The sequence below is a fragment of the Thamnophis elegans genome, chromosome 8 (assembly GCF_009769535.1).
Source record: "Thamnophis elegans isolate rThaEle1 chromosome 8, rThaEle1.pri, whole genome shotgun sequence".
NCBI lineage: Eukaryota > Metazoa > Chordata > Lepidosauria > Squamata > Colubridae > Thamnophis > Thamnophis elegans.
The window spans coordinates 34,200,647-34,211,354 of record NC_045548.1 but is presented as its reverse complement, the minus strand read 5'-3'; the positions used below and the strand labels follow the sequence as shown (position 1 = coordinate 34,211,354).

At 36.5% G+C, this 10,708-nt stretch overlaps 1 protein-coding gene across 1 annotated transcript in view; it reads right to left on the bottom strand.

Moving 5' to 3' along the window:
* The window catches only part of DSG2 (desmoglein 2), a 35,365-nt gene that overhangs the window by 14,777 nt on the left and 9,880 nt on the right, over positions 1-10,708 (bottom strand). The window contains exons 4-8 of the mRNA XM_032222546.1: positions 10,088-10,249; positions 9,751-9,895; positions 8,801-8,967; positions 6,279-6,413; positions 6,001-6,186 (exon numbers count right to left, since the gene is read on the bottom strand). Coding sequence (XP_032078437.1) covers positions 6,001-6,186; positions 6,279-6,413; positions 8,801-8,967; positions 9,751-9,895; positions 10,088-10,249 — 795 coding nt within the window. The remainder of the gene's footprint in view (positions 1-6,000; positions 6,187-6,278; positions 6,414-8,800; positions 8,968-9,750; positions 9,896-10,087; positions 10,250-10,708) is intronic.

The window sequence follows — 10,708 nt, the reverse complement described above, 5'->3', positions numbered from 1 at the left end:
TCTGGAATTTAAATGGTGATGAATCTGCTGAAGTGTCTTGTTACAATGCTTACTTTCTGAAAGTTTTGCCAAGCCTCAAATTTCAAAGTAAAGGGAGAAATTCAGCGTCTTTACTTATAGCTGCATAGTCAGACAGCAGAGTTTTATTAATTGCTGGGAGATAAATTTTGGAATGGCCTCAAAACCAAATCCTAATTTGAAACCGTCGCCCTCTATTCCCAGGGGCCCATCCTCAGTGCCTGCCACAAGGTTGCAGCCTCCGCTCCCTACTGGGGATTTGTTAACGAAAGAATTCTTCTTGAATGAACTAAGTATGGCTCTTAACGCACAGACAATTAAAATGGAAGATAAACTTAGAGATCTTAAGGAGGAGATAAAACAGGAGAGAAAAGAGGAGAGAAAAGAGGAAATAAAAGAAATAAAAGAGGAAATTAAAGGTGAAATAAAAGGACTTAAACAGGAGTTGTATGAGAAAATCGATGCCAGGGTTGTTAAAATTAAAGATGAAATGCTGAGACTTGTAACTGTATTGACAGAACATGTTTCCGGAATTGAAGATAGTCTAGAGTATCTTAATGAGGCCAATACCAACCTGACATTGAAAACAGAGGCGGTGGAACAAAAAGTGGAAAATGCTGAAAAATTATTATGATACAGTATAGACAAATGGAGTTCGCATTAAGAGTAAGGGGGCTGCGTGAGGAGAAACAGGAGAACCTGAAACAGATTCTATCAGAAGCCTTTGACCACTTGGTGGGAAGACCAGGGACCAATCTTGACTGGCAAATTGACAAAGTTTATTGCGTTAACTCTTGGGTGGCAAAGCAGAAGCAACTTCCTCGAGACATCGTTATATACTTCACTACAAGAGAGCTTAGAAATATGGTACTACAAGAGTCTTATAACACTAAGCTTCAAATTGGCAGTCAGGATGTGATTGTTTTGAAAGAGATACCACCTCAAATGTTAAGAGCCAGGAGAGACTACGCTTTTTTAGTTGAAGAACTCAGAAATCGTCAGATACAGTATAGATGGGACACACCATTTGGCATTATATTTACATTTGATAGGCAAAGATATCGCCTCAACTCTGTATGGAAAGCCCGAGATTTTTATCATAATATTTTGAAGGCTGGATATCCTGCATCATCTGGACCTGGAGAAAGACCACAAGAAGGACAGGACAGACAGCAAATTACACAACCACTAGATAAGATGGAGCATCTCTCTCTTCTAGAAGCGCAAGGTGTTATGGAACAAAGACCTGGACGCATGATTACTAGACGAATGGAGAAACAAGCTAAAAAGCAACAACATCAACAATCACCAGCCATCGATCAAGGAGCTACAATAACAAGTCTGGAAGCAGTGGGAGGAGCTAGGCCTAAGGTTAAACAGGACATGCAGGAAGCTCTAAAAGTGCTTCAGCCAACCAAAGATGACAACTAAGATTTTAACATGGAATGTCAATGGACTGAATTCCCCACAGAAGAGAAAGAAAATATTTCACTATCTCAAACAGTTTAAGAATGACATAATTTGTTTGCAAGAAACTCATATCAAATCAACTGATCAAAAATATTTGATTAACTCAAAACTTGGTCAACATTTTGTAGCTTCTGCTATGGAAAAGAAGAATGGTATAGTTGTATACTTAAGAAAAGACATGAAAGCTGAATTAATTGAAGCAGATCCCTTCGGAAGATATATTGCTTTAGACCTAATCCTAGAAGGGAAAAAGACATTACTTTTGGGAATTTATGCCCCTAATCAACAGCAAGATGGATTCTACAGAAATCTTCATGCCAAATTAGTACAGTGGGACTATAGTTCCTGTATACTATTGGGTGATTGGAATGGAGTGATAGACACTAAGAGAGGTAGACACTTCTCGCCCAAATACTAAGATGTGAGCAAAGTTACCCAAACCCTTTTTTGACATCATGGATGACTTTGAATTGAGAGATATTTGGCGAGAAAGAAATGCAGAGGAACATGATTTCACTTTCTTCTCTGATAGGCATCAATCCCTTTCAAGGATTGATTTTATACTAATCACTAATGATTTGCTTTCTAGGGTCAAGAAGACAAAGATTGCGGCTAGGGTCCTTTCGGACCATAACCCAGTTTGGATGGAATTGGGAAGGGTAGTGCAGGCAAGAAGGTCTTGGAGATTGAATGAAAACTTATTTAGATATGAAAAGTATATTAATGATTGTAAAAAATTGTTATCAGAATATTTCGTTTTGAATATGAATAAGGGTACATCTATGGAATTCGTATGGGATGCAAGCAAAGCGTATATGAGAGGAGTGCTGATGAATATAAATAAAACACATAGATATAAACAAGGGTTAAAATGAAAAGAACTGGAAGAGGAAATTAACAGAAAAGAGTTGGAGTTAACAATGAATCCAGGCGATACAAAGTTTAAGGAAGCTATCACCATATTAAAATCTCAATTTGACATGTTGATCTCTGACCAGGTAGCTACTAATTTATTATATGCAAAACACAATACCTTTTGTAACGCAAACAAACCTGGCAGATGGTTAGCTTATCAGATTAGGAAAAAAAGGAAAACTCGAAATATATCTAAACTGATTTACAGAGGGAAGGAGGTGTTTCAACAGGAAGAGATTCAAAAGGTATTTTGGGAATTTTTTACAGAATTGTATAAAGAGGATAAAATTAATGGTCTAGATATAGACAAATATTTAGATAAAGAAAAAATACCTTCAGTTAGAGAAGAACACAGGCAAAAATTGAATCAACCAATAACCTCGGGGGAAATCTTGCAGGTAATTAAGCAATTAAAGTTAGGGAAAGCACCAGGTACAGATGGTTTGACAGCGGTTTACTATAAAAATTTACAGTTAGAAATGGTAGAACCTCTTAGAGAATTATTTAATAAGATTCAAACGGAAGATAAAGTGCCTCCATCCTGGAAGACAGCGTTCATATCTTTGATACCCAAAGAAGATCAAGATACTACCCAACCAAAAAATTATAGACCTATCTCATTACTTAATGTAGATTATAAAATTTTTACTAAAATACTAGCAAATAGGTTAATGCTGGTTATTCAACAATTGATACACACTGACCAAACAGGTTTTATACAGGGGAGACAGATGAAAAGTAATGTCAGATTAATTATTAATGCATTAGAATATTTGGGAAAGAACAACCAGATCCCTGCTGCGTTCATATTCCTGGATGCTGAGAAGGCCTTTGATCGAGTTAATTGGCAATTTCTGTTGAAGATACTGCAAAAAATGCAGATAGGAGATAATTTTTTACAGTCAATTAAAGCAATATATCAACAGCAAACAGCACAAATTATAGTCAATGGAAGTTTAACAGACTCCTTTCAAATTGGAAAAGGTACAAGACAGGGCTGTCCTTTGTCCCCGCTATTGTTTCTTATAACTTTGGAAGTATTGTTGAATAAAATACGGGGCTTGGATGGTCTAAAAGGGATCACGATTAGGCAGCAAGAATACAGAGTGCGCGCTTTTGCGGATGATTTGGTCATAATATTGGAACAACCGCAAGAATCCAGTAGGATTTTAATGAATACGATTAATCAATATGGTCAAGTATCTGGTTTTAAAATAAATTTAGGAAAAACTAAAATATTGGCTATAAATATGAATACTAAACAAAAGGAAGAACTAGGAGGGACACTAGGATGTGAAGTGGTCAAAAAAGTTAAATATCTTGGAGTCAATATTTTAACCTCAAACGGGAAATTATATAAGCATAATTATGAACCACTTTGGCATAGTATACAGATAGAGATGAAAAAAATGGGAGAAATTGCACTTATCTTTGCTGGGCAGGATAGCAGCAGTGAAAATGAACATCTTACCAAAATTTTTATTTCTCTTTCAAATGTTACCTATACTTAAAAAAGATGCGAATCTTTTAGAATGGCAGAAGGGTATCAACAAATTTGTATGGGCAGGAAAGAAGCCGAGGGTAAAGATGAAAATAATGCAAGATGCACGGGAGAGAGGAGGCTTGAAATTACCTAACCTAAAATTATATTATGATGCAGTGGCGCTATCTGTAATTAGTGATTGGACTCATTTAACTAATGATAGAATATTGAATATCAAGGGATACGATCTGGTATATGGTTGGCATGCTTACTTGTTGTTCAACAAAAAATTGGATAGGAAGTTTAAAAGTCATATTTTAAGAAATGCTTTACTGCGGGTCTGGAAAAAATAACAATATAAATTAAATGACAAAATACCCATGTGGGCAATTCCTAGACATACAATTGAAAATATGAACATAGCACAAAAACAGGATAGAACTACCTATAGACAGCTTCTCATTTTGGAAAGGGGGGGTACTACAACTAAAATCTTTGGAGGTATTAAAAGAGGAGAAGGTAGTTCAAACATGGTTCCAGTATGGGCAATTACAGGCCAGGTGGAAAATAGATAAAAAAATTGGTTTTATTCAAGCTGAAGATAATTTGTTTAAACAAATAAGAGATCAAGGCTTAATGCATATAAAGAGGATATACAATGTTCTAATACAGATGGATTCGGAAACAGAATTAGTTAAAGATTGTATGATAAAGTGGGCTCAAAATATTGAAGAACCAATAATGTTGGATACATGGGAAAGAATATGGGTAACAAATGTGAAATTCACACAAGCTCAAAATCTGAGAGAAAAATTTTATAAGATGTTCTATAGATGGCATTTAGATCCTAAAAAGCTGGCTTCTATGTATCCGAATGTACAGCCTAAATGTTGGAGGTGTGGTTCTTTCGATGCTACATATTATCATATATGGTGGACCTGCCAAAAGGTTAAGGCATTTTGGATAAAAATATGGTGGATTATGCAAAATATCTTTAAAAGAAGGATAAAGTTTACTCCTCAGTTATTTTTACTAGGTATATGTACTGACTTTACAGTGGTAGAGACTAACTTGATTCTGCACCTAATAACGGCAGCAAGACTGTTGGTGGCGCAATACTGGAAGAAGGAAGACTTGCCTACAACTCAAGAATGGACATTGAAAGTCACAAATTTAGCCGAGATGGCTAAAATATCGGCATATCTTAAAGATCATTCAAATGAGAGATGTAAACGAGACTGGAAAAAATGGATTGACTATATACAAAATAAATACGGGACCAAGGAATTCCAGTTAGCCTATGCTTAAGATCAGAAATGATTTAAATTGTTTAAAGTTAGCTCAGCAAGAAGAAGCTAAGGTCAATGCAGAATGTCATTAATTTCTTTGTTTCTTTTTTCTCAATAGATTTTAGACTGTGTTTGTTAAAAATCCATACCGTGTACGGGTTCTGGGAAGTCGGGGGGGGGGGAAGGAGGAGGGGGGTTGGGGGGGTGGAGGGAGGGAGGGGCATATAAAAATTGTACTTCAATGTTTTACTGATTGAGGAATGATGAAATATTTGTGTTTTAAAAGAAATAAAACTTTGAATTAAAAACAAAACAAAACAGATACATCAAGCAATTGAGTTAGGAACCTTTATTCACCCTCATTCTTGGGCATACGAAAACAGGGCATGTCTCAACCTCTTGTTAACTGACTCAGCTTGACAATGGTTATAAAAAAAGCCTGATGTTATATTATCCCACAGTTTTAAAGTAAAACAATGATTGTAATGCAATTTGTGGAACAGAGAACAAATTGTTTAAAATTATTATGAAGTACGAGAAGCTGAACTAATGGATGCTCTTTGTGGGTATGTGTTGTAGGTGGGCGTGCAGAATGCAACTGTTTTATGTGCAAAACATTCTACCATACTATAAAATCTCATCATAATGGAAACAGGGCAGAGAGGTGGTTACAATGAGATGATAGGAATCTGTGCAGAAATACTCATACAGAACATATCAGTGTGCCATTGTGCTGTATGCTGTCACTGTTCTCTTCTTTTGCTAGGTACTGTCACTGGATTGAGGTCAATGTGGCATGCATACTGCCTCTCCCCATCCACTAACCTTAATCAGAGTAAGAATTCCTTGGTTGGTTCGTGAATCTGTTTCTATACGGAAGTAGCCTCCTTCATTGCCAGATACAATCCTAAAGTTTGCCAGCCAGTTATCAGTAAATTGTTCATCGGCATCAAAGACGTCCAGGCGCATGATTTCCACATTAGCTATATTTTCCTTTACACTTCCTTCATACTGTAAATAAATAAGCCTTTTATAATGATACATCTTTCTGATCATAATTGAAGAAACCCGCACAAATAATAGCAAGCACACTTTTTACTCACCACAGTCTTGTTGAGTTTAGGGATGTTGTCATTAACATCCAGAATCTTGATCTGTACAGTAGTCACTTGACGATTCCCATATTCTTTTAAATCACAGTCTTTTGCTTCCACAACCAAGGAATAACCACTATGTAGCTGCAGAATAGTCAAATAGCATGAAAGTTAGGATATAGAAAAACAACAAAAGGTTGAATGCTATCCCCTATAGCTGCAAAAAGAATTGTACCCCCAACCTGGGGAACCTTAAAGAGTGAGTGGGACCCAATATCACCCCAGAGATTGCTGAATTACAACTACCAGTATCTGTAACTTCTGGCCACATTTGGAGGCCACACTTTTCTCACGCATTGTTTTTGAAGCTTATGGTGGGAAGTGCAGAAACTTAACACCTCCTACTTTCTGCCAGAACACACAGAGAAAATCATGGTGCCTGAGAGTGGAGGTAATTGGAGTATTCTGAACCGCAGTAGCAAAAAGCAGAAGACTAGAAAGCAGAAGGTCAGAGAAACAAAGATGCAAAAGTGTAAGCCATTGATACATTGTGGGTATCAAGATAAGATAAGGACATTGTCTTTTTCTAAGCATCCGAAATAAAAAAAAGGCTCTCAACCATATTGAGACTTTGCAGGAGAGTGACAATACAAGTCTATCATAAAAGACTGCATCTCCACTATGTATAAATATTTCATAAACATTCAGTATGCTCCTAAGAGCCTAGATCCAGCCAAAATGAAATGAGGTTTTGAAAAAATATACCAATATTAGATTATGCATGTTTGTGTATGCATACACACACACACACACACACACACACACACACACACACACACACGTTTTTGTAGATTTTCACGGGTGTAGGTATGCTGGTCTTATTGAATTCGGGTCTTTTCCCGTGTAAGATTGAGATTGTCTTGGCAACGTTTCGGCGAGGTCTCACTTGCCATCTTCAGGCTGGTGTTTTCGGCTTCGTGTTTGTGTGAGTAAAGCGTGGTCAGAGCTGCCATCTTTCTATAAATCTTGGTGGGTGGGTGTGGACTGCTGGCTTTGTTTCAGTAAGTGGATTGATTGGCTGTGTGGTTGTATCATGATTGGTAGATTGGTGCTGATTGGTGCTGGCTGTGTGTCCATTGTTGTTTTGCGTTGTAACAGCCTGGGTGGTGGGTGGGGCTCGTTTGTTGACTAGGGCTGGTTTCCAGATGTCTGGTAGGCGGGAGGTATCATCACATTTATTTGTGTTGTGGGAGTGTTTCTCTATTTCGATAGCTTCCATAATTATTCTCTTGTTGAAGTGTTCAGTTTTGGAGATTAATTTGGTTCCTTCAAAATTAATTTCATGTCCTGTAGCTTTAAGGTGCTGGAAAAGGGAGGAAGTTTTTTTCTTTTTTTCTTACTGCGCTCTTGTGTTCTGCGATGCATGCATTTATTCTCCTATTAGTCTGCCCTATGTATGTACGAAATACCATGCAAAATCTGCCCTGCAACATACATAGGACAGAAAAAACTTCCTCCATTTTCCAGCACCTTAAAGCTACAGGACATGAAATTAATTTTGAAGGAACCAAATTAATCTCCAAAACTGAACACTTCAATAAGAGAATAATTATGGAAGCTATCAAAATAGAGAAACACTCCCACAACATGAATAAATGTGATGACAGACTACCAGACATCTGGAAACCAGCCCTAGTCAACAAACGAGCCCCACCCACCACCCAGGCCGTTACAACACAAAACAACAACAGACACACAGCCAGCACCAATCAAACAATCATGATACAAGCACACAGCCAATCAATCCACTTACTGAACCAAAGCCAGCACTCCACACACCCCCACCAAGTTTTAAGAAAGATGGCAGCTCCAACCACACTTTACTCACACAAACACAAAGCCGAAAACAAGCAAGGCAGTTATTAAGTGAGTTATGACTCAACAAATGATCTTTGTTTGCCACAATTGTTAAGCAAATCACTGCAATTGTTAAGTGAATCGTGCAGTCGTTAAGCGAATCTGGCTTCCCGCATTGACTTTGCTTGTCAGAGGTTGGCTGGGAAGTTTCAAATGGTAATCACATGACCCCAGAACAGTGCAACTGTCACAATCACTTTTTAAAGCACTGTTGTAGCTTGGAGTGGTCACTAAACAAATGGTTATAAGTCAAGGACTATCAGTACTAATATGATGTATTGGCTTATTAACAGTTTCTATATCTTTAGATTATTTATTTTTAAACTGAAGGTAAGATAGTGAGTGACATTTAGCTTACTGGGAATGACCAAGAAGGCAATTGCAATTTCTCCTTTTACATGCAGCATTCCCAACTTCCTGAAAAACTGTTCCTTGGAACTGGAAGATAATCCGGGCCAGGAAGAGAAGAAGGGGATTAATGGAGAATGGTTGCTCCTCTCGTTTCATAAAGAAATGTTCATGAAATCTTAGCATCTTCCATCCTTTTACTAACTCAATAAGAAACTAGATAAATAAGAAACCCTTGAAAGAATATGATGAGAGAAAGGAAGTACCTCTCTGTCAAGCTGGAATGTTGCTGTCTTAACTTCACCTGTTTCTTGCTTAATGACAAATGCATTAGGGTCATTAGGTTCTTGGGAAACAATCCTAAAAGCAATTTTGGAGTTGAGTGTATTGGGCTCATCTGCATCAGTTGCATTTACCTTCAGCACAAGAGTACCTAAGAAGAGTAAGCATTTTACAAGGGTATATCAAACAGCAACAACCAAGAATGCACATTTTCTTCCTGACCACTCACTAACTATCCTGCTTTTAAAAATGGTCATAAGCATAACTTCGAATAGTGACGGAATGAACTATTGTAAGTTGAGGACTACCAGTGTTGGTGTGATGCATATCACTGCAAGTTCCTAAATGAAAAGCAGATTATATAAACCCAAACAAATATTCAGTGGCAGAATAGGCACACGAAATACATGGAAAGGGAAGGTATGTTTATACCATCCCAATAATAGAGGTGGTGATCACCATAAAAAATTATCCTAAGCAGAAATTTACATCAAACTGTTATGATTCTACCCAAATTCACTGCAATATTTTGCCTTTTTAATTACTACATAGTAAGGAGAACAAAGTTATGGGGTAAAGTACATGTTGTCTCTAATCCAGACTATTTTGAAATTATCATAAAATTAAAACCAAGATTTTTTTTGGCTCCTAGACCTTATATTTTGGCTGTCAATAAAACATGGATTCACAAGTATTTAATTATATTTTCTAATATCCCACCCCAACAATACTATAAAGTAAAAGTCTATGATATTTCTACTCTATTGTAATATTTTAATCAATAGAATATTTAATCAATAAAATACTACACAAATATTTGTGACAAGGGCCCAGAGGCAACAGGGGGGAAGGAATGGATTCAAAATAATTGTATAGGGAAAAGAATATGAATGCTAAATCTGAATGAAAACATACATAACTGTCTAGAACGTACCCACTTCACACAATTCTTCAACAGAACCACTAAAACCTGTTTGTGAAAACACTGGGCTATTGTCATTTATATCCCGAACTTTAATCCGCAAATCCAGTGGCCTTTCCAGATTTTCACCTCTTTGATTCATGGCATAGCCTTTCAGCTGAAAGAATATTAATGAGAAGTCCACATGATTAATTTCATTCAATTCATTCAATTAATAGAAGAATATAAATAATTATCCTGAATGATGCTGTTTACTCTTTTCCGCTGGCTCATTAAGAAAAATAAATTTCTATAAACAAAAAATCAAGAGCCGATAACGGATATGAATCTATCACTTTCATCTGCTTACATGAAACATTGGTGTTTGTTCCCGATCGACTATTCCTGTTATGTTCAATTCTCCAGTTTTCCCATTAATCACGAATAAATGATATGGTGGTTCTGTGACTCCTTGGCCAGAAATGGTGTAAGTAATAATTTCTCCTGGTTCAACATCTTTGTCAGACCGAATCTATATGGAATAGGAGAGAAGAAACAATATTTATTGTCTCTGAAACTGAAAACAAATGTGTTTTAATCTTTAAAAAAATAATTATCAAGAAAACTAAAATGACATAAATCTTTAAGTAAAGATGTGCAAAACTTTTTATTCTGGGAATGTAACATTCCGAGAAAAACTTTGTTTTTCCTCTGGACCATCCCAATCTATTCACTTCAAGGTTGGTCCAGCAATTACCTGAATGTAAATCTTCTGGAAGAAGTGCTTTGCATTGCTCTGGATGTGGAGTACTTAATTACCAAATCAATAAATTATACAAATATCAAAAATGACTTAATTTCATACCCAAGCTAAGTGTTTGTATGAACCAGCCTTTATAAACTTAAAGTATACAATACTTTAAGAGATAGGCAGAAATTTAAAACTATATGCAATAGATCTAACCAGGAAACAAAAGTCACAGCTTATTCT